The 24,760-nt window shown below is 40.1% G+C and overlaps 1 protein-coding gene across 3 annotated transcripts in view; it reads left to right on the forward strand.

The window, feature by feature from the left end:
• The window catches only part of BRCC3 (BRCA1/BRCA2-containing complex subunit 3), a 76,944-nt gene extending 69,738 nt beyond the window's left edge, over positions 1-7,206 (forward strand). For all 3 annotated transcript variants that reach the window (XM_032619642.1, XM_032619641.1, XM_032619643.1), the window contains 3 exons: positions 323-366; positions 4,295-4,464; positions 5,556-7,206. In XM_032619642.1, the coding sequence (XP_032475533.1) occupies positions 323-366; positions 4,295-4,446 (196 nt within the window). In that variant the 3' untranslated portion in view covers positions 4,447-4,464; positions 5,556-7,206. The remainder of the gene's footprint in view (positions 1-322; positions 367-4,294; positions 4,465-5,555) is intronic.
• The last annotated feature ends 17,554 nt before the right edge of the window (positions 7,207-24,760 follow it).

Raw genomic sequence — 24,760 nt, forward strand, 5'->3', positions numbered from 1 at the left:
CCTGGTGCACTTTGGATCCTTCTGGGGCAAAGACACTTTTTTTAGTTGTTAAAAATAACATCTTAGTAGCCCTGTTGCCAAGTACTGTGTACTATAGGAAGGCTTCAGCGAGAGACAATAATTTCAAAATTATTTCTTTGAATTATCTCAACGTTCTGAATAAAATTATATCCCCCCAAATCATGAAAAATGGAACAATAATGGGAAGTTCAATGATACATATTTATCTAATCTGGTTGGCAGAGGTCTGTAGCAGACCACTGCCAAACGGATTAGATGAACTGCTGCTTTGCTACTAACCTAAACTATTTTATCCCTTTAGCCTTACACATCTGGACTCAGTAACCAAGATCCATAATGGCTCAGGTAAGATTTTTTTTCTCGAGTACAGGCAGTGAAATACTCACATGACAGAAGCAGATTTAGTTGGAGTGACTGAAGTGATGAGTACAAATTACCCATGAGTTTTCTTTCCCAAGAGCTTTGCCATTCACTAATCCTGCTCCCAGCTTTTCTATTGAATCCTGTGGACCACTGAATACTATACATGACTGGACACGTTTCACACCAGTTCTCAGGGAGACAGGGAGGGCCCCGATTTGTTTGCAAGTTTCCATAGTGTAACACGCCTACTGTGGCTGATTTCAAACAACTAACATGGCCGTAACCAGTTTGCAAACTTCCTGAAATTTCAACAGTTGGCTCTTGTGAGCCGGTTTCCAGCATATCAGTACCAGCCTATTGTAGTGGGAGTTGAAAGAGATGGCTAGACAGACAGACAGACATAAAAGGGAGCGCATGAGGGAGATCTTTTCATGTAAATAAATATATAAGGAATTCCTATACAAGGCCAAGGATTTCTGCTCAATACAATATACACACTAAATCACTTTTCCCAACATATACACCTACCCACCCACACCTTCTGACTAACCCTGACTCCCAGGCCATTCTGGCAAAGTCACTAGGAAGGAAGAAAAGGAGGCTTCCAAGTATTATAGGCAAGTACTTTGAGAGAAAAAGACAGAGATGGCTTGGTTTATCTGTCCCATCATTTTTATCTGGAGGTAAAACATGGCAAAGAGTTAATAATATAAGGTAATATATGATATGTAGCCATACTCTAAAGCCACAGCAATTAAAAAATATATATTGATAATTCAAACATGGACAGATAAATCAGTAGAACTGAATACAGCCCATGTATACATATTTAAGAATTTATATCTAAGAAAGATGTTACTTCAAATCAATTTTGAAAAGGATGGATTGTTCACGAAATAGTGTGGGGACAGTTCATTTGTTTCTTAGTTTATACTTCTATTTCCATATGGGAAGAAGATAAATTCCTACTTAATGCCCTACACAAAAAATAAATTCCAGATATATTTAAACTTCTACTATTAAATATAGTACAACCACTTTGGAAAGAGATTGGCAATTACAACTACCAAATGTCCCACCAGTTCCTCTCCTAGGCATATACCCCAAAGAGTTGAAAACAGGTGTTCAAACAAAAACTTGTATAGGAATGTTTGTAGCAGCATTATTCACAATAGCCAAAAAGTGGGAACACCCAATTGTCTGTCAGTGGGTGAATGGATAAACAAAGTGTGATCCATCCATATAACAAGGTATTGCTCAGCAATGGAAAGAACACACTACTGATACATGAACAACCTGGATGAATCTCATTATGCCAACTGAAAGAAGCATCACACAAAAGTGCTACATACTCTATAGTTCCATTTATATGAAATTTAAGAATAGGCTAAACTAACCTATGGTGACAGCAAATGGGTCAGTAGCTGCTGTGGCCCAAGGTGAAGGGGCACCGGCTGCAGAGGGAACCCAGAGGGGCCTCTGGGCTGATGGAAATGGCCTGTATCTTGACTGGAGGGTGGTTAAAAGGGGTATGCATTTGTCAAAACTCACTGAACTGTACCCTTAAAGTGGGGTCATTTATTGTCTGTAAATTATACCCCAATAAAGCTCATTAAAAGTTAAAAAAAAAGGGCTTCCCTGGTGGCGCAGTGGTTGAGAGTCTGCCTGCTGATGCAGAGGACACGGGTTCGTGCCCCGGTCCGGGAAGATCCCACATGTCGCAGAGTGGCTGGGCCCGTGAGCCATGGCCGTTGAGCCTGCGCGTCCAGAGCCTGTGCTCCGCAATGGGAGAGGCCACAACAGTGAGAGGCCCGCGTACTTCAAAAAAAAAAAAAAAAAAAAAAAAGTTAAAAAAAATACAGGAGGAAAATATAAGGAAGTCACAAAAGACTGACTAAATAAGAATTAAAGACTTTTATAGAGCCCTCCAGAAAAATCAAATTGTTCATAATAATACATAAAAGAAGTATGGATTAAGATAAAGTCATCAGGTTTTCTCCTTTTCTTTCAACAAATATTAATTTGACAGAGAATTAGATGAGGATGTGAGGGAAGTGAACACTCCCATATACTGTTCCTGGAGGTATAATTTTTAAATATATGTGAACTTGAATCTAGCAATTCCACTTCGAAAAATGTATCCTTCAAAAATTTGTAGGAAAAGTGTGCAAAAATAAAGGGATATTAATCGCAGTCTTTATAATAGCAAAAAATTGGATGCCACTGAAAGGTCCATCAATAGAAGACTTATTAAATTGGTACATCCATTCTGATGAATACTGTACAGCCGTTAAGAAGGAAAGATAGATCTTTATCAACACAGGAAGGTGTCTATGGCTTATTGTTATGTGAGGTAAAAGTAACGTCCAAAATCATACAGTTTTTTTAACTTTATTTTAAAAAAATTGGGCTTCCCTGGTGGCGCAGTGGTTGAGAATCTGCCTGCCAGTGTAGCGGACACGGGTTCGACCCCTGGTCTGGGAAGGTCCCACATGCCGCTAGCAACTAGGCCCGTGAGCCAGAGCTACTGAGCCTGCGCATCTGGAGCCCGTGCTCCGCAACAAGAGAGGCCACGATAGTGAGAGGCCCGCGCACCGCGATGAAGAGCGGCCCCCGCTCGCCGCAACTAGAGAACGCCCTCACACAGAAACGAAGACCCAACACAGCCAAAAATAAATATATAAATTTATTAAAAAATTATATATATATGTAGCACTCTGAGGTCGATAATAACAAAAAAAAAAAACCCACCACAGATTCCAAGGCCTGCCTTAAGAGAGTTTGTAATTCAGTGATGTGAAAGTGGAGCCCCAAAATCTGTTTTTAAAAAAAAAATTTTTAACATCTTTATTGGAGTATAACTGCTTTACAAATGTTGTGTTAGTTTCTGCTGTATAACAAAGTGAATCAGCTATATATATACATATATCCCCATATCTCTTCCCTCTTGCTTCTCCCTCCCGCCCTCCCTTATCCCACCCCTCTAGGTGGTCACAAAGCACCGAGCTGATCTCCCTGTGCTATGTGGCTGCTTCCCACTAGCTATCTGTTTTACATTTGGGAGTGTATGTATGTCCATGCCACTCTCTCTCTTCGTCCCAGCTTAACCTTCCCCCTGCCCGTGTCCTCAAGTCCACTCTCTACACCTGTGTCTTTATTCCTGTCCTGCCCCTAGTTTCATCAGAACCATTTTTATTCAAAAGTATATATACATATGCACACAGGTTCACACACATATACATGTATCTTGGAAGGTATACTCCACAATTTTACAGTGGTCATTTTAATAAGTCATGTATCATAAGAGAGAAAAAGATATTTCCATTAGGCAGAATTTGTTTTAAAACGAGGGCCACAGAATCTCTGTCTTACCGTGAAGCTGAACATTCCTAGGAAGACGTGAAAGGTGATCACTCCTTTCATCTCTCTGCTTTTTCCTCATTTTAAAAGAGAAGCTTTCAGGTGAGTTGCATTAATGTATTCTTCAATGTATGTAACACTTGGTAAGCAATTTTCTTTCTGAACTCGTGAAAAATTAAGTTGCAGAAGACAGAGTTCTAGCTCACTGGGAAGCTATGTTCATTCACAGTGAGAAGGTCTGAGAGCTGGGGAAAGAGACTCTTCTGTAGCTCTTACCCTTTTGCTATGGAAGTAAAAAGCTGGATATCTTTCTGCTCTCTGCATAGCAAGGCTTCCGTCTGGCTTACGGATCCAGGGATGTTCAGGATGGCCTCCGAATAGGTATCCTCTTTGCTCAGCTCTCCTGCCTTTCCCCTGGCTGCCCATACAAAGTTGTCTGCCAGTTCTACTTCTGCACTTTTTCTGTGTTCTCCTCCTTCCCCCTCTTTCTGTACTCATTGTTGGGCGCTACTGGTGGTGGATTGTTATCTCTGTGTTTTTCCTATTGAAGTGTTTACCAAGAACCTGTGCAGTCAGATGTCGGCAGTCAGCGGGCCTCTACTGCAGTGGCTGGAGGACAGACTGGAGCAAAACCAACAGCATTTGCAGGAGTTGCAACAAGAAAAGGAAGAGCTTATGCAAGAACTTTCTTCTTTAGAATAAAGCAGGAGACAAAATGGGGTAAAAAACTTTTGTTTTCCAATTTGTGTGTTAAACATGGTCTGAAAATTCATATACAGGAGATGTGTAGGCAGACGATGGAGCAGATCTTTTTATATCCCCATGGGTGCGTTTTATGCATACGATAAACAAACATAAGATGTCTTCCTAAAAGTTTCATTAGGGCCTAATGAACCCTCCTACCTGGAACCGACCTACAAAGAGGATATGCAGGGTGATTTAAGTAGAATATGAAAGGTTTTTTTTAAAGGCTATGCAAGTTACATTGGCAAGGATATCCTGTAATAAAATGTCTGGGGAGCATATTTCAAGTGTTTATTTTTTCTCTAGAATAAGCTAAAGGAATAAGAGTATTTCATGTTCAGTTTTGTAGTTATGATGCTGATGTTGGACAAATAAATGAGTACACAAGGGTTAGTGGGATGAAGTGAAGGTGACTCATCAGCACCCCACCTCTATTCTTTACCCCCATTGAGAGGCATATGTCTTATGTCTTCTCCTTGATCTCTAAAATAGGTATTCTGAGATACCTAGCAAAGGTTGAATCTATGTGGATGCTCTTTGTAACCAAAAACATGAGTTCTAGCATATAATTCCTACTGAGCAGATCCTATTTCCCTAAGAATTTCCAGTATAATATAAATGTGTTTTTCCAGAAACATTCAGGACTTAGGATGTAACAAAAATCATGCTTTAAAAAGCTCTGTTGCAAGTTTCTTACCATGTGTAACCACAAATTCTAAGTGTGTCTTTAGAAAAGAGCTAAGCCTACTGCAGACCAGAAATTAAAGTGGGAATTGGAGGAGTTAGAAAGAAAGAAAACAAAGAAAGCCCCAATCCCAACAACAGTGACAAAGGGTTGGTTTTGTTTTTGTTTTTTCTTCTTGTTTCTCCCTAAATTATTGTTTTTCAAATTTCAAAGTACAGTCCAGAACTACATGCACCATAATCATTTGGAGGCCAAACTTCAACTCTGGGAGTGGAACCCAGAAATGTTCATGAACTCCCCTAGGGCATATGTAGTGTAAATGTTGTATTTTCCCTAATTTCCCACAGCCACAGTTCTTCTCTATTCTTTTCTTTCCCTGTAGGAAGGATGAAAATATCCAGGTGTAAAATTAATTAAGCCAAATCAATTTTGAAGAAGAAAAATTTGGAAGACTCACATTACCTGACTTCAAGACTTACTATAAACCTACAGTAATGAAGACAGTGTGGTATATGCGCAACTGATTTTGACAAAGGTACAAAAGCAATTCAGTGGAGGAAGGATAGTCTTTTCAACAAATGATGCTGGTGCAGTGGCAAAGAAAATGAACTTTGACCTAAACTGCATACATTATACAAAAATTAATCGAAAATGTATCATGAACTTAGATGTAAGATGTAAAACTTTCAGGAAAAAAAATCATAGAAAGATCTTTAGGATCGTGGGCTAGGCAACAGGTTCTTCTTGGCCTTCATCCCAGAAGCACAATCATGAAAGGAAAAAGTTGATACTGTATATTGGACTTCATCAAAATGAAAACCTTTTGCTCTGTCAAAAATTTAAGAGGAGGAAATTATTGAGAGAAATTACTTGCAAACCATTTATCTAGAATAAAGTCAAGAGTAAAAAACAAACAATCCAATTAGAAAATGAGCAGAAGACATGAATAGACATAGCACTAAAGAGGGTGTACTGAAGGCAAGCAAGCACAGGAAAAGATGTTGAACTTCATTAGTCATCAGGGAATGCAAATTAAAACCACAGTGAATTATAACTACATACTTATCAGAATGGCTAAAGAAAAAACAGCGAAAATACCAGATGCTGTTGAGCATACAAACTGGATCTCTCATACACTGCTGAACAGAATGTAAAATGGTAAGCCACTCTGAAAAAAAGAGTTTAAAAATTTCTAATAAAGTTAAACATACATATACTTTATTACCCAGCAATTGTTGTCCTGGACATTTATCCCAAAGAAATGAAACCTATTTTGGCACAGAAACTTCTATACAGACATTCTTGGCAGTTTCATTTGTAATAGCCCCAAACTGAAAACAACCCAGATGACCTGCAGTTGAGTGTGTGGTTAAACCACACCATGCAATACTACGCTGCAATGAAAAGGAACAGACTGTTGATACACACGACTTGGATGGACCTCAAGAGTATAATGATGAATGAAAAACAGCCAGTCTTAAAAGCTCACATACTGTATGACTGCGTTTGTATGAATTCTTGAAATGACAAAATTATAGAAGTGAAGAACAGATTAATGGTTGACAGGGATAGGGACTGGAGGGGGTATGGGATATGGGTGACTATAAAGGGGTAACACAATGAATTCCTTTGTGCTGATGGAACAGTTCTGTATCTTGATTGTGGTGTTTATTACATGAATCGATATCTGTGCTAAAACTACATGGGCCTACACACACCCACAAATGAATGCATGTAAAATTTGGTGAAACCAAATAAGGTCTATAGTCTAGTTAGCTGTATTCTACCATTGTCAATATGTTGGTTTTGAAGATGTACAATAGTTATGTGTAAGATCTTACCACTGGAGGAAACTGGGTGAAGGGCACATGGGACTCCCTGTACTATTTTTGCAACTTCCTGTTAATCTATAATTATTGCAAAATAAAAAGTTGTAAGTATTAAATAAGGAACTAGGAGGTATGGTACGTATTTTGTGAAATAAGAAAAGAGTGATAAAATCTGAGGGGGAATAAAATGATTTGAATATTTTTACAGACAAACCTTCTGCACATGTCCCTTCTAAGCTATTTACATTGACAGAGTTATGGCAATTTGAAATTCTTTTTCTAACCTGATAATTCGAGTTGTAATCTGTAAAATAGGATGTGGGGAGAGGAGGCAGGTACATGGAAGTGTCAAAGTACCTGGTGGCTGAGGAAGCAGGGCTGGGATTACTGCATGAGTGCCTTGGTGGGGGATATCTAGTGGAAACTGTTGTGCAGCCAGCAATCAGGTACATTAAACAAGTAAGTCAACTGATGGAGCAAATAAGTAAATGTATTGAGGAAAGTGGAAGCTAGGTTTGTCAGTGTCAGAGAAATTACCTATAAACATGAAAAGGGGAGGAGCTTCAAGATGGCAGAAGAGTAAGACGTGGAGATCACCTTCCTCCCCACAAATACATAAGAAATACAGCTAAATGTGGAACAACCCCTACAGAACATGTACTAAATGCTGGCAGAAGAACTCAGACCTCCCAAAAGGCAAGAATCTCCCCACGTACCTGGGTAGGGCAAAAGAGAAAAGGAAAAACAGAGACAAAAGAATAGGGACGGGACCTGCACCAGTGGGAGGGAGCCATGAAGGAGGATAGGTTTCCACACACTAGGAAGCGCCTTCGTGGGCAGAGACTGTGGGTGGCGGAGGGGGAGGAACTTCGGAGCCACGGAGGAGAGCACAGCAACAGGGGTGCGGAGGGCAAAGTGGAGAGATTCCCGCACAGAGGATCAGGGCCGACCAGCACTCACCAGCCTGAGAGGCTTGTCTGCTCACCTGCCGGGGTGGGGGCGGGGCTGGGAGCTGAGGCTCGGGCTTTGGAGGTCGGATCCCAGGGAGAGGACTGGGGTTGGCTGCGTGAACACAACCTGAAGGGGATCGTGTGCCACAGCCGGCCGGGAGGCAGTCCGGGAAAAAGTCTGGAACTGCCAAAGAGGCCATTGTTTTGGGGTGCGGGAGGAGAGGGGATTCAGAACACCGCCTAAATGAGCCCAAGATGGGCGTGAGCCACGGCGATCAGCACAGACCCCAGAGACGAGCACGAGACGCTAAGGCTGCTGCTGCCGCCACCAAGAAGCCTGTGTATGAGCACAGGTCGCTCTCCACACCTCCCGTCCTGGGAGCATGTGCAGCCCGCCACTGCCAGGGTCCCGGGATCCAGGGACAACTTCCCCGAGAGAACGCACGGTGCGCCTCAGCCTGGTGCAACATCACGCCGGCCTCTGCCGCCGCAGGTCCGCCCCGCATCTGTACTCCCCCTCCCCCTGGCCTGAGTGAGCCAGAGCCCCCGAAGCAGCTGCTCCTTTAACCCCGTCCTGTCTGAGCAAAGAACAGATGCCCTCATGCGACCTACATGCAGAGGCGGGGCCAAATCCAAAGCTAAATCCCCAGAGCTGTGCGAACAAGGAAGAGAAAGGGAAATCTCTCCCAGCAGCCTCAGGAGCAGCAGATTAAATCCCCACAATCAACTTGACGTACCCTGCATCTGTGGAATACCCGAATAGACAATGAATCATCCCAAAATTGAGGTGGTGGACTTTGGGAACAATGATACAATTTTTTCCCCTTTTTCACTTTTTGTGAGTGTGTATGTGTATGCTTCTGTGTGTGATTTTTGTCTGTATAGCTTTGCTTTTAGCTTAGCTTTTACCATTTGTCCTAGGTTTCTGCCTGTCCATTTGTTTTGTTTTGTTTTTTAAGTATAGTGTTTAGTGCTTGTTATCATTGGTAATTTATTTTTTGGTTTGGTTGCTGTCTTCTTTTTTTTCTTTCTATTACTTTTTGAATTTTTATTTATTTTTTATTTTTATTTTCTTTTTTGGTGGTACATGGGCCTCTCACTGTTGTGGCCTCTCCCATTGCAGAGCACAGTCTCCGGACGCGCAGGCTCAGTGGCCATGGCTCATGGGCCCAGCCGCTCCGTGGCATGTGGGATCTTCCTGGACCGGGGCATGAACCCGTGTCCCCTGCATCAGCAGGTGGACTCAACCACTGCGCCACCAGGGAAGCTACTTTTTGAAGTTTAAGAAATTTTTTTTTGAATTTTATTTTTTTATACAGCAGGTTCTTATTAGTCATCAATTTTATACACATCAGTGTATACATGTCAATCCCAATCGCCTAATTCATCACACCACCATCCCCAGCCCCCCGCAGCTTTACCCCCTTGGTGTCCATACGTTTGTTCTCTACATCTGTGTCTGGATTTCTGCCCTGCAAACCAGTTCATCTGTACCATTTTTCTAGGTTCCACATATATGCGTTAATATACAATATTTGTTTTTCTCTTTCTGACTTCCTTCACTCTGTATGACAGTCTCTAGATCCATCCACGTCTCTACAAATGACCCATTTTCGTTCCTTTTTATGGCCGAGTAATACTCCATTGTATATATGTGCCACATCTTCTTTATGCATTCATCTGTCGATGGACATTTAGGTTGTTTTCATGTGCTGGCTATTGTAAACAGTGCTGCAATGAACACTGGGGTGCATGTGTCTTTTTGAATTATGGTTTTCTCTGGGTATATGCCCAGTAGTGGGATTGGTGGGTCATATGGTAGTTCTATTTTTAGTTTTTTAAGGAAGCTCCATACTGTTCTCCATAGTGGCTATATCAATTTACATTCCCACCAACTGTGCAAGAGGGTTCCCTTTTGTCCACACCCACTCCAGCATTTGTTGTTTGTAGATTTTCTGATGATGGCCATTCTAGCCGGTGTGAGGTGATGCCTCATTGTAGTTTTGATTTGCATTTCTCTAATAATTAGTGATGCTGAGCAGCTTTTCATGTGCTTCCTGGCCATCTGTATGTCTTCTTTGGAGAAATGTCTATTTAGGTCGTCTGCCCATTTTTGGATTGGGTTGTTTGTTTTTTTAATATTGAGCTGCATGAGCTGTTTATATATTTTGGAGATTAATCCTTTGTCAGTTGCTTCATTTACAAATATTTTCTCCCATTCTGAGGGTTGTCTTTTCGTCTTGTTTATGGTTTCCTTTGCTCTGCAAAGCTTTTAAATTTCATTAGGTCCAATTTGTTTGTTTTTGTTTTTATTTCCATTACTCTAGAAGGTGGATCAAAAAATATCTTGCTGGGCTTCCCTGATGGCGCAGTGGTTGAGAGTCTGCCTGCCGATGCAGGGGATACAGGTTCGTGTCCCGGTCCGGGAAGATCCTGCATGCCGCAGAGCGGCTGGGCCCGTGAGCCATGGCTGCTGAGCCTGTGCGTCCGGAGCCTGTGCTCCTCAACAGGAGAGGCCACAACAGTGAGAGGCCTGCGTACTGCAAAAAAAAAAAAAAAAAAAAAAAAATCTTGCTGTGATTTATGTCAGTGTTCTTCCTATGTTTTCCTCTAATTGATTTATAGTGCCTGGTCTTACATTTAGGTCTCTAATCCATTTTGAGTTTATTTTTGTCTATGGTGTTAGGGAGTGTTCTAATTTCATTTCTTTACATGTAGCTGTCCAGTTTTCCCAGCACCACTTATTGAAAAGACTGTCTTTTCTCCATTGTATATCCTTGCCTCCTTTATCATAGATTAGTGGACCATATGTGCATGGGTTTATCTCTGGGCTTTCTATCCTCTTCCAATGATCTATATTTCTGTGTTTGTGCCAGTACCATATTGTCTCAATTACTGTAGCTTTGTAGTATAGTCTGAAGTCAGGGAGTCCGATTCCTCCAGCTCTGTTTTTCTTCCCTTAAGACTGCTTTGGAAATTCGGGGTCTTTTGTGCTTCCATACATATTTTAAGATTTTTTGTTCTAGCTCTGTAAAAAATGACATTGGTAATTTGATAGGGATTGCATGAATCTGTAGATTGCTTTGAGTAGTACAGTCACTTTCACAATACTGATTCTTCCAATCCAAGAACATGGTATATCTCTCCATCTGTTGGTATCATCTTTAATTTCTTTCATCAGTGTCTTATAGTTTTCTGCATACAGGTCTTTTATCTCCCTAGGTGTGTTTATTCCTAGGTATTTTATTCTTTTTGTTGTAATGGTAAATGGGAGTGTTTCCTTAATTTCTCTTTCAGATTTTTCATCATTAGTATATAGGAATGCAAGAGATTTCTTTGCATTGATTTTGTATCCTGCTACTTTACCAAATTCATTGATTAGCTCTAGTAGTTTTCTGGTGGCATCTTTAGGATTCGCTACGTATAGTATCATGTCAGCTTCAAACACTGATACTTTTACTTCTTCTTTTCCGATTTGTATTCCTTTCTTTTCCTTCCCTGATTGCCATGGCTAGGACTTCCAAAACTATGTTCAATAATAGTGGTGAGAGTGGACATCCTTGTCTTGTTCCTGATCTTGGAGGAAATGCTTTCAGTTTTTCACCATTGAGAATGATGTTTGCTGTGGGTTTGTCGTATATGGCCTTTATTATGTTGAAGTAGGTTCCCTCTGTGCCCACTTTCTGGAGAGTTTTTATCATAAATGGGTGTTGAATTTTGTCAAAAGATTTTTCTGCATCTATTGAGATGATCATATGGTTTTTATTCTAAAATTTGTTAATATGGTGTATCACATTGATTCATTTGCCTATATTGAAGAATCCTTGTATCCCTGGGAAAAATCCCACTTGATCATGGTGTATGATCCTTTTGATGTGTTGTTGGATTCTGTTTGCTTGTATTTGTTGAGGATTTTTGCATCTACATTCACCAGTTTTATTGGACCGTAATTTTCTTTTTTTTGTAGTATCTTTGTCTGGTTTTGGTATCAGGGTGATGGTGGCCTCATAGAATGAGTTTGGGAGTTTTCCTTCCTCTGCAATTTTTGGAAGAGTTTGAGAAGGATGGGTATTAGCTTTTCTCTAAATGTTTGATAGAATTCACCTGTGAAGCCATCTGGTCCTGGACTTTTGTTTGTTGGAAGATTTTTAATCACAGTTTCAATTTCCATTACTTGTGATTGGTCTGTTCATATTTTCTATTTCTTCCTGGTTCAGTCTTGGAAGGTTTTACCCTTTTAAGAATTTGTCCATTTCTTCCAGGTTGTCCATTTTATTGGCATAGAATTGCTTGTAGTAGTCTCTTAGGATGCTCTGTATTTCTGCTGTGTCCGTTGTAACTTGTCCTTTTTTCATTTCTAATTTTATTGATTTGAGTCCTCTCCCTCTTTTTCTTGATGAGTCTGGCTAATGGTTTATCAATTTTGCTTATCTCCTCAAAGAACCAGCTTTTAGTTTTATTGATCTTTGCTACTGTTTTCTTTGTTTCTATTTCATTTATTTCTGCTCTGATCTTCATGATTTCTTTCCTTCTGCTAACTTTGGGTTTTGTTTGTTCTTCTTTCTTTAGTTCTTTTAGGTGTAACATTAGATTGTTTATTGGAGATTTTTCTTGTTTCTTGAGGTAGGCTTGTAGAGCTATAAACTTCCCTCTTAGAACTGCTTTTGCTGCATCCCATAGGTTTTGGATCATTGTGTTTTCATTGTCATTTGTCTCTAGGTATTTTTTGATTTCTTCTTTGATTTCTTCAGTAGTCTCTTGGTTGTTTAGTAACGTATTGTTTAGCCTCTATGTGCTTGGGTTTTTTACATTTTTCCCCTTTAATTGATTTCTAATCTCATAGCATTGTGGTCAGAAAAGATGCTTGATATGATTTCAACTTTCTTAAATTTACTGAGGCTTGATTTGTGACCCAAGATGTGATCTATCCTGGAGAATGGTCCATGAGCACTTGAGAAGAAAGTGTAATCTGCTGTTTTGGGATGGAATGTCCTATAAATATCAATTAAATCTATCTGGTCTATCATGTTATTTAAAGCTTCTGTTTCCTTATTAATTTTCTGTTTGGATGCTCTGTCTATTGGTGTAAGTGAGGTGTTAAAGTCCCCCACTATTGTTGTGTTGCTGTTGATTTCCTCTTTTAGAGCTGTTAGCAGTTGCCTTATGTACTGAGGTGCTCCTATGTTGGGTGCGTATATATTTATAATTGTTATAGCTTCCTCTTGGATTGATCCCTTGATTATTACGTAGTGTCCTTCCTTGTCTCTTGTAACATTCTTTATTTTAAAGTCTATTTTATCTGATATGTGTATAGCTACTCCAGCTTTCTTTTGATTTCCATTTGCATGGAATATCTTTTTCCATCCCCTCACTTTCAGTCTGTATTTGTCCCTAGGTCTGAAGTGGGTCTCTTGTAGACAGCATATATATGGGCCTTGTTTTTATATCCATTCAGCAAGCCTGTATCTTTTGGTTGGAGCTTTTAATCCATTCATGTTTAAGGTAATTATCGATATGTAAGTTCCTATTACCATTTTCTTAATGTTATGGGTTTGTTTTTGTAGGTCCTTTTCTTCTCTTTTGTTTCCCACTTAGAGAAGTTCCTTTAGCATTTGTTGTAGAGCTGGTTTGGTGGTGCTGAATTCTCTTAGCTTTTGCTTGTTTGTAAAGCTTTTGATTTCTCCATCAAATCTGAATGAGATCCTTGCTGTGTAGAGTAATCTTGGTTGTAGGTTCTTCCCTTTCATCACTTTAAGTATATCATGCCACTTCCTTCTGGCTTGTAGAGTTTCTGCTGAGAAATCAGCTGTTAACCTTATGGGAGTTCCCTTGTATGTTAGTTGTCACTTTTCCCTTGCTGCTTTCAATAATTTTTCTTTGTCTTTAATTTTTGCCAATTTGATTACTATGTGTCTTGGCGTGTTTCTCCTTGGGCTTATCCTGTATGGACTCTCTGCACTTCCTGGACTTGTGTGGGTATTTCCTTTCCCATGTTAGGGAAGTTTTCAACTATAATCTCTTCAAATATTTTCTCGGGTTCTTTCTCTCTCTATTCTCCTCCTGGGACCCCTATAATGTGAATGTTGTTGCGTTTAATGTCCCAGAGGTCTCTTAGGCTGTCTTCATTTCTTTTCATTCTTTTTTCTTTATTCTGTTCCACAGCAGTGAATTCCACCATTCTGTCCTCAGGTCACTTATCCATTCTTCTGCCTCAGTTATTCTGCTACTGATTCCTTCTAGTGTAGTTTTCCTTTCAGTTATTGTATTGCTCATCTCTGTTTGTTTGTTCTTTAATTCTTCTAGATCTTTGTTAAACATTTCTTTCATCTTCTTGATGTTTGCCTCCATTCTCTTTCCGAGGTCCTGGATCATCTTCACTATCATTATTCTGAATTCTTTTACTGGAAGATTGCTTATCTCCATTTCATTCAGTTGTTTTTCTGTGGTTTTATCTTGTTCCTTCATCTGGTACATAGTCCTCTGCCTTTTCATCTTGTCTCTTTTTCTGTGAATGTGGTTTTTGTTCCCCAGGCTGCAGGATTATAGTTCTTCTTGCTTCTGCTGTGTGCCCTGTGGTGGATGGGGCTATCTAAGAGGCTTGTGGAAGTTTCCTGATGGGAGGGACTTGTGGTGGGTAGGGTCGGCTGTTGCTCTGGTGGGCAGAGCTCAATAAAACTTTCATCTGCTTCTCTGCTGATGGGTGGGGCTGTGTTCCCTCCCTGTTGGTTGTTTGGCCTGAGGTGACCCAAGACTGGAGCCTACCTGGGCTCTTTGGTGGGGCTAATGGCGGACGCTGGGAGGGCTCATGCCAAGGAGTACCTCCCAGAACTTCTGCTGCCAGTGTCCTTATCCCTTGGTGAGCCACAGCTGCCCCCCGCCTCTGCAGGAGACCCTCCAACACTAGCAGGTAGGTCTGGTCAGTCTCCTATGGGATCCCTGCTCCTTCCCCTGGGTCCCAATGCACACACTACTTTGTGTGTGCCCTCCAGGAGTGGATCTCTGTTTCCTCCAGTACTGCCAAAGTCCTGCAATCAAATCCCGCTAGCCTTCAATGTCTGATTATCTAGGAATTCCTCCTCCCATTGCCAGACCCCCAGTTTAGGATGCCTGACGTGAGGCTCAGAACCTTCACTCCAGTGGGTGGACATCTGTGGTGTAAGTGTTCTCCAGTTTGTGAGTCACCCACTCAGCAGTTATGTGATTTGATTTTATTATGATAGCGCCCCTCCTACCGTCTCATTGTGGCTTCTCCTTTATCTTTGCATGTGGAGTATCTTTCTGGGTGAGCTTGGTGTCTTCCTGTTGATGACAGTTCAGCAGTTAGTTGTGATTCTGGTGTTCTCAAAAGAGGGACTGAGACAAAGAAAGAAAACTACAGGCCTATATTACTGGTGAACATAGATGCAGAAATCCTCAACAAAATACTAGCAAACAGAATCCAACAGCACATTAAAAGGATCATACACCATGATCAAGTGGGGTTTATTCCAGGAACGCAAGGATTCTTCAATATATGCAAATCAATCAACGTGATACACCATATTAACAAATTGAAGGAGAAAAACCGTATGATCATCTCAGTAGATGCAGAGAAAGCTTTTGACAAAATTCAACACCCATTTATGATAAAAACCCTGCAGAAAGTAGGCATGGAGGGAACTTTCCTCAACACAATAAAGACCATATATGACAAACCCACAGCCAACATTATCCTCAATGGTGAAAAACTTAAACCATTTCCACTAAGATCAGGAACAAGACAAGGTTGCCCACTCTCACCACTATTATTCAACATAGCTTTGGAAGTCTTAGCCACAGCAATCAGAGAAGAAAAAGAAATAAAAGGAATCCAAATCAGAGAAAAAGAAGTAAAGCTGTCACTGTTTGCAGATGACATGATACTATACATAGAGAATCCTAAAGATGCTACCAGAAAACTACTAGAGTGAATCAATGAATGTGGTAAAGTAGCAGGATACAAAATTAATGCACAGAAATCTCTGGCATTCCTATACACTAATGATGAAAAATCTGGAAGTGAAATTAAGATAACACTCCCATTTACCATTGCAACAACAACAAAAAAATATCTAGGAAGAAGCCTACCTAAGGAGACAAAAGACCTGTATGCAGAAAATTATAAGACACTGATGAAAGAAATTAAAGATGATACAAATAGATGGAGAGAAATACCATGTTCTTCGATTGGAAGAATCAACATTGTGAAAATGATTCTACTACTCAAAGCAATCTACAGATTCAGTGCAATCCCTATCAAACTACCACCGGCATTTTTCACAGAACTAGAACAAAAAATTTTACAATTTGTATGGAAACACAAAAGACCCCGAATAGCCAAAGCAATCTTGAGAATGAAAAATGGAGCTGGTGGAATCAGGCTCCCTAACTTCACACTATACTACAAAGCTACAGTAATCAAGACAGTATGGTACTGGCACGAAAACAGAAATATAGATCAATAGAACAGGATAGAAAGCCCAGAGATAAACCCATGCACATATGGTCACCTTATCTTTGATAAAGGAGGCAAGAATATACAGTGGAGAAAAGACAGCCTCTTCAATAAGTGGTGCTGGGAAAACTGGACAGCTACATGTAAAGGAATGAAATTAGAACACTCCCTAACACCATACACAAAGGTAAACTCAAAATGGATTAAAGACCTAAATGTAAGGCCAGAGACTATCAAACTCTTAGAGGAAAACCTAGGCAGAACACTCTATGACATAAATCACAGCAAGATCCTTTTTGACCCACCTCCTAGAGAAATGGAAATAAAAACAAAAATAAACAAATGGGACCTAATGAAACTTAAAAGCTTTTGCACAGCAAAGGAAACCATGAACAAGACCAAAAGACAACCCTCAGAATGGGAGAAAATATTTGCAAATGAAGCAACTGACAAAGGATTAATCTCCAAAATTTACAAGCAGCTCATGCAGCTTAATAACAAAAAAACAAACAACCCAATCCAAAAATGGGCAGAAGACCTAAATAGATATTTCTCCAAAGAAGATATACAGATTGCCAACAAACACATGAAAGAATGCTCAACATCATTAATCATTAGAGAAATGCAAATCAAAACTACAATGCGATATCATCTCACACTGGTCAGAGTGGCCATCATCAAAAAATCTAGAAACAATAAATGCTGGAGAGGGTGTGGAGAAAAGGGAACACTCTTGCACTGTTGGTGGGAATGTAAATTGATACAGCCACTATGGAGAACAGTATGGAGGTTCCTTATAAAACTAAAAATAGAACTACCATATGACCCAGCAATACCACTACTGGGCATATACCCTGAGAAAACCATAATTCAAAAAGAGTCGTGTACCACAATGTTCATTGCAGCTCTATTTACAATAGCTAGGACATGGAAGCAACCTAAGTGTCCATCATCAGATGAACGGATAAAGAAGATGTGGCACATATATACAATGGAATAGTACTCAGCCATAAAAAGAAACAAAATTGAGTTATTTGTAGTGAGGCGGATGTACCTAGAGTCTGTCATACAGAGTGAAGTAAGTCAGAAAGAGAAAAACAAATACCATATGCTAACACATATATATGGAATCTAAGGGGGAAAAAAAAGGTCATGAAGAACCTAGGGGTAAGACGAGAATAAAGACATAGATCTAGTAGTGAATGGACTTGAGAATATGGGGGGGGGAAGGGTAAGCTGTGACAAAGTGAGAGAGTGGCATGGACATGTATACACTACCAAACATAAAACAGCTAGCTAGTGGGAAGCAGCCGTATAGCACAGGGAGAACAGCTCGGTGTTTTATGACCACCTAGAGGGGTGGGATAGGGAGGGTGGGAGGGAGGGAGATGCAAGAGGGAAGAGATATGGGAACATATGTATATGTATAACTGAGTCATTTTGTTATAAAGCAGAAACTAACACACCATTGTAACGCAATTATATTCCAATAAAGATGTTAAAAAACAACAAACATATAAATCACCCTAAAAAAAAAAGAGGGAGTTAGAACATGTCCTTCTACTCTGCCATCTTGAACCTCTCTCAGCTGTATTTCTATATACTAATGGACTATCTGAAAAAGAAATCAAGAAAACATTCACATATACTATAGCATCAAAAAAATACTGAGGAGTAAATTTAGCCAAGGAGATGAAAGATCTTGTACACTGAAAACTATAAGATATTGATGAAAGAATTTTAAGAAGACACAAATAATTTGAAACATATCCTGTATTCATGAGGAATTCCCTGGCGGTCCTGTGGACAGGACTCTGCACTTTCACTGCCAAGGGCCCGGGTTCAATCCCTGATGGTGGAACTAAGATCCTGCAAGCCAAGTTGTGCGGCCAAAAAAAAAAGAATTATATCATACCCTGTGTTCATGGATTGGAAGAATGAATGTTGTTAAAATGATCATAATACCTAAAGTGATGTACAGATTTAATTCAATCCCCATCAAAATTCCAATGGCATTTCCCACAGAAATAGAAGAAAACAATCCTAAAAATCATGTGGAACCACAAAAGACCCCAAATGGCCAAAGTAATCCTGAGCAAGAACAAAGCTGGGGGCTTCCTGATTTCAAATGATATTACAATTCCACAGTAATCAAAACACTATGGCGCTGGCATGAAAACAGACACACAGACCAATGGAGTAGAATAGAGTACAGGAATAAACCCACACATACACAGTCAACTAATATTTGACAAGGGAGCCAAGAATGCACAATGGGGAAAGGATAGTCTTTTCCACAGGTGGTGCTAAGAAAACTAGATATCTACATGCAAATGAATGATACTGGACCACTGTCTTACACCATACACAAAAATTAACTCAAATGAATTAAATACTTAAATGTAAAACCTGAAAGCATAAAACTCCTAGAATTAAACCTAGGTGGATGCTCCTTGACATCCATCTGGGCAATGACTTTTTAGATTTGACACCAAAAGCAAAAGCAACAATAGCAAAAATAAACAAGTGGGACTACGTCAAACTAAAAAGCTATACTGCAATGGAAATCATCACCAAAATGAAAAGTCAACCCACAGAATGTGAGAAGGTATTTTTATACCATATATCTGCTAAGAGTTTAGTACCCCAAATATATAAGGAACTTATACAACAATAGCAAAAAAACCCACAAACAACCTAATTTAAAAATTGGTCTGAGACCTGAATAAACATTTTTCCAAAGAAGATATACATATGACCTACAGGCACATAAAGAGATGCTCAACATTGCAAATCATCAAGGAAATGCAAATCAAAACCACAATAAGATTATCACCTCACACCTGTCAGGATGGCTATTATCAAAAAGACAACAAATAACAAGTGTCAGCAAGGATGTGGACAAAAGGGCACCCTCGTGCAGTGTTGATGGGAATATAAGCTGGTACAGCCATTATGTAAAAAAGTATGAAGTTTCTTCAAAAAAATTAAAAATAGAACTACCATATGATCCAACAATCCAACTTTTGGGTATATACCCATATAAATGAAGTCAGGATCTCAAAGATATATGCATTCCCATGTTTATTGCAGCAATATTCACAACAGTCAAGATATGGAAACAATCTAAATTCCATTGACAGATGAATAAAGAAAATGTGTGTATATATATATATAACATATATTTTATATATATATAAAATGCAGCCATTAAAAAGAAGGAAATTCTGCCATTTGTGACAACATGGATATACCTCAAGGATATTATGCTAACTAAGTGAAATAAGCCAAGCACAGAAGGACAAATAATGTATGATCTCACTTATATGTGAAATCTGAAAATGTTGAACTTATTTAACCAGAAAGTAGAATGATGTTTGCTGGGGGCTGGGGGGTGGGGGAAATGGGGAGAAGTTGGTCAAAGGGTACAAATTTTCAGTTATAAGATGAATTCATTTTTAAAAAAGATGAATGAGTTCTAGTGATCTAATATACAGCATGGTGACCACAATTAATAATACTGTATACTTGAAATTTGCTAAAATAATAGATCTCAAGTATTCTAACCACAGAAAATATTTTAAGTATGGAGGTGATGGATGTGTTGACTGTGGTGATCATTTCACAATGTATACATATATTAAATCCTCATCTTGTACACCTTAAAAGAAAACATCATGTTGGGACTTCTCTGGTGGCACAGTGGTTAAGAACGCACCTGCTAATGCAGGGGACACGGGCTTGAGCCCTGGTCCGGGAAGATCCCACATGCCATGGAGCAACTAAGCCCGTGTGCCACAACTACTGAAGCCTGAGTGCCCTAGAGCCCACTTGCTGCAACTACTGAGTCCGCATACTGCAACTACTGAAGCCCACGTGCCTAGAGCCTGTGCTCCGCAACAAGAGAAACCACTGCAATGAGAAGCCAGCACACCGCAATGAAGAGTAGCCCCCACTCGCCACAACTAGAGAAAGCCCACGTGCAGCAATGAAGACCCAACGCAGCCAAAAATAAATAAAATTTTAAAATAATAATAATAAATAAAAATGTGTCTTTAAAAAAAACATCATGTTGTACAACCTAAATATATACAATTTTTATTTGTTAATCATATCTCAGTAAAGCTGAAGAAAAAGATAAACTCAATTAAAAAATTAGCAAAGGATCAGAATAGACATTTCTCCAAAGGAGATACACAAACTGCCAATAAGCACATGAAAAAATTCTTCTAAGGGCTTCCCTGGTGGCGCAGTGGTTGAGAGTCCGCCTGCCGATGCAGGGGACACGGGTTCGTGCCCCGGTCCGGGAAGATCCCACATGCCGCGGAGCGGCTGGGCCTGTGAGCCATGGCCGCTGAGCCTGCGCGTCCGGAGCCTGTGCTCCGCAACGGGAGAGGCCACAACAGTGAGAGGCCCGCGTACTGAAAAAAAAAAAAAAAAAAAAATTCTTCTAAGTCATTAGTCATCAGGGAAATGTAAATGAAAACCACAAAGAGATACCACTTCCAACCCACTCAGATGGCTATAATCAAACAAATGGAAAACAAATATTGGCAAGGATGTGTAGAAATTGGTACCCTCATACACTGCTGGTGGGGTTGTAAAATGGTTCAGCCACTATGGAAAATAGTTTAGTAGTTCCTTACAAAGTTCAACACAGAATTTCCATATGAACATGCAATTCCACGCTTAGGTATGTACCTAAAAGAAGTGAAAACAGGTATTGAAAGAAATACTTGCATGTGAAGCAGTATTCACAATAGTTCAAAAAGGGAAACAGCCCACGTGTTCATGAATGAACAAATGAACTGTAGTATATCCACACAATGGAATATTATTTGGCCATAAAAAGAAATGAAGTACTGATTCATGCTACAACATGAATGAAGCTGTCATATATTATGCTAAGTGAAGGAGCCCAGTCCCCAAAGTCCACATATTGACTGAGTCCTTTTATATGAAATGTTCAGAATAGGAAAATCTTCAGAGACATAAAGTAGAATAGTGATTGACTAGGGATGGGAGGTTTAGGTGGAAATGAAGAGTGATGGCTAATGAGTGTGGGGTTTCTTTTTAAGGTAGTGAAAATGTTGTAAATTGATCTTGGTGCTGGTCATACAACTCTGAATATGCTAAAAACTACCAACTTGTAGACTAAATGGGTGAATGGAATGATATGTGAATTAAATACCAACAAAGCTACTTGAGAAAACATGCTCTGAAAGGACAGAAGTGATATCAAAGTAATGTATGTGCCTTTCTAAACCAACTTCAACGTTCTTTAAAGTAATACATAAACATACAGCACTCAGTGAATTAAGAATATTTGACATCTATACAAAATTACACAGGAAGAAGCAGAAAAATGTTACTGATACCAAAGAGAAAAATAAGTCAATAGAAACAGAGCCAGAAGGAATTGGTTGATAAGCATATATTCTTGATAGTTATTATGATATCCTCAAGGGTTTAAAGGAAAATGTGAACATAATGAGGAGAGCATTGAAAGATAAAAAGAGTCAAATAGAAATTCTAGAGATGAAAAATACCTTACTGAAAATGCAAACTGTCCTAAATGGGATTAAGAGAAGATACTCTGCAAAAGAAAAGATCAGTGAACTTGATGACAGCAAAAGAAAGTCTGCAACGTAAAGTGCAGGGGGGGGAAAGGCTGTTAAAAATGCAAATGGGGCTTCCCTGGTGGCGCAGTGGTTGAGAGTCCGCCTGCCAATGCAGGGGACACAGGTTCGTGCCCCAGTCCAGGAAGATCCCACATGCCGTGGAGCGGCTGGGCCCGTGAGCCATGGCCGCTGAGCCCGCACGTCCGGAGCCTGTGCTCCTCAACGGAAGAGGCCACAACAGTGAGAGGCCCGTGTACCGCAAAAAAAAAAAAAGAAAAGGAAAAAAAATGCAAATGAACAGAGTCTCAGTCACTGGTGATACAATATCAATAACAGTAATACACATGTAATGGAACACTGCATCGAACAGTAGAAAAATACGTGGTTTTCAAGGGTACACAGAAGATTTACCTTTTAGAGCATATATTCTGTTCTATAAAATAAATCTCAACAAAATTTAAAAGATTTAAATAATAAGAAACATGTTCTTTGATAACAACAAAAGCAGTACTTAACCCTAAAGTCCTATATTATAAAAGAAGAATCTTAAATAAGTTAAGCCAATGTCCTTAAGAAACCAGAAAGTGAAGAGCAAAATAAACTGCAAGCAAGTAGAAGCAATGGAATAATATAGATAGATACGAGCAGAAATCAGTGACATAGAAAAGAGAATATAGAGAAAATCAGTGAAAGCAAAAGGTGGTTCTTTGAGAGGATCAATAAAATCGATAACTGTCTAGCCAGATACACCAAGAAAAAAAGAGAGAGAGAGAAGACATACATTAACAGTACCAGGAAAGAGAGAAATAACGTCACTGCAGATTCCAGGGATAAAAGGAATAGTATGAACAAGTCTATGGACTTCGGTATGTGATGCTGGGTGAAGGGTTGCAGGACATGGACTCGGGCAGGATACAGTTCCCATCACACGTGACGGAAGCCTCCCTAACGAGGCCACGTCAAGGATTTCCAAAGCACTATCACAGGACCGCTTGACTTCCCAAGACCTGAAGATCTCGAGATCTTTCACCTGGAGTCCCCAACATGTCCCTCTTTCTCATGATATTCATTCAATAGTGGTTATTTTCTTACTGAGCGTCTACCATGCCAAGGGTCTGCGTTAGCGCCCCACCCCCCAGATGCTCCGTCCCACGTGAGATCCTGCCCCCTGAACCCGCTTCTCCCGCCCTGGCGCCTCGTGACGTCACGTCTCACCTCATAATTATGCAGGCGTGCGTCAGGCGGCACGAGGACAGAGTTGCCTGGCTAACACCAGCTGCGGGGCCAGGCCTTTCTTCCGTTACCTCACGCGCCCATTTCATCATCCGCGGTGCTGGTCCCGGATCAGTCCGCGGTCCAGAAGAGGAGGGGCCAGCCTTCGTGGCCATTACCCTCGTAGCCGGCGGCTGGCGACGCACGCATGGGGTCGTCCGCATCCAAGGCTGCCCTCAGCGCGACCACCGACGAGCCATCCGAGCCCGGGCCGAAACACCTAGCAGGTGAGTAGGCCCCGCTACGGCACCGTCTCCGCGCCTCTAACAGCTGCGGCTTGCGGCCTCCCAGCCCCTCCACCACGCCCCTCCCCCACCACGACCCCCGCAGTGCACTTCGGGGGGGGGGGTGGGGGGGTGGCGGGGGGCCTTTGATTGAGTCTGGAACACAACCACTGGCCTCTTTAACTCCAAGCATCTAACTCTACCAGTTCCTCATGTACCTTAGGACGGCATTAAATATCATGTAACATGTCAGTACAAATTGTAGTACTCGTAATGAAGAAAATGTTTTGGATTATTCCCTTTGTCACTTCTCTGAGATTTGATTGCATCTGTATTTACGTTAAAGTTACCAATTTTGGTTTTGAAAGTTATTTCTCAGTCTGTATTTTAATGCTCGTCACTGTCTCTAATTTAGCTCTAATCCAGTACATAAATGGAACAAATAGGAGTGTGGAACGTCTGGCTGATATTCTTTATGAGAAAACTGGGAGCAGCAGCTGGGTGGTGGTGTTCAAAGCCCTGATTACTGTGCATCACCTTATGGTGCATGGAAATGAGGTGAGCATGGCATCTATTCAAAGGCTAGTCATTTCCTTACTTTTATGACAAAGGACTTTAAGTACACAGTTGCTGAATATGATTAGTTTGTCAAGGGCTTACTACATTTGTTTTAAATGGAGAAAACTGATGCTCTCTTTTATTTTAAAGATGGTTATCGGTTTTTATCCTACCTCTTTTGCTTTCATTAGTGACAAGTGGGGGAAGTACGTAGCGGTAGATATTAAAAAACAAATTTTTCCATTTTTACGTATGAATATATCTTTGCAATCAGTATTTAAAGTATATTATTTTAACCACTGGATAATAAAGTGGATAATAGAGTGGCTATTTCTCTCAATTCTTTAGATGATTTAGACCAAAAAAAGAGAAAACCCTCAAAAATGTATTGCTGCATAACTGCTTTACTTTACCAGGTAAAGTAAAGCAGAGTTATTACAGCATCACCTCAAGAGCTCTCCCCACACACACTTTTTGTGTTTTACAGAACAACTGAAATGTTCTACAACATTAAATTACTTATTATTTTCTACTTTAAATTAACTTTTGTCTCAGTAACCTTTGCATTAAAAAAATAAGATTTAGAAATTGATTGCGGTTTGAAACTTATTAAGAAGCAACAGTAATTACACAGTACGGTATTGGTAAAAATAAACATAT

This window comes from Phocoena sinus, chromosome X, assembly GCF_008692025.1.
Source record: "Phocoena sinus isolate mPhoSin1 chromosome X, mPhoSin1.pri, whole genome shotgun sequence".
NCBI lineage: Eukaryota > Metazoa > Chordata > Mammalia > Artiodactyla > Phocoenidae > Phocoena > Phocoena sinus.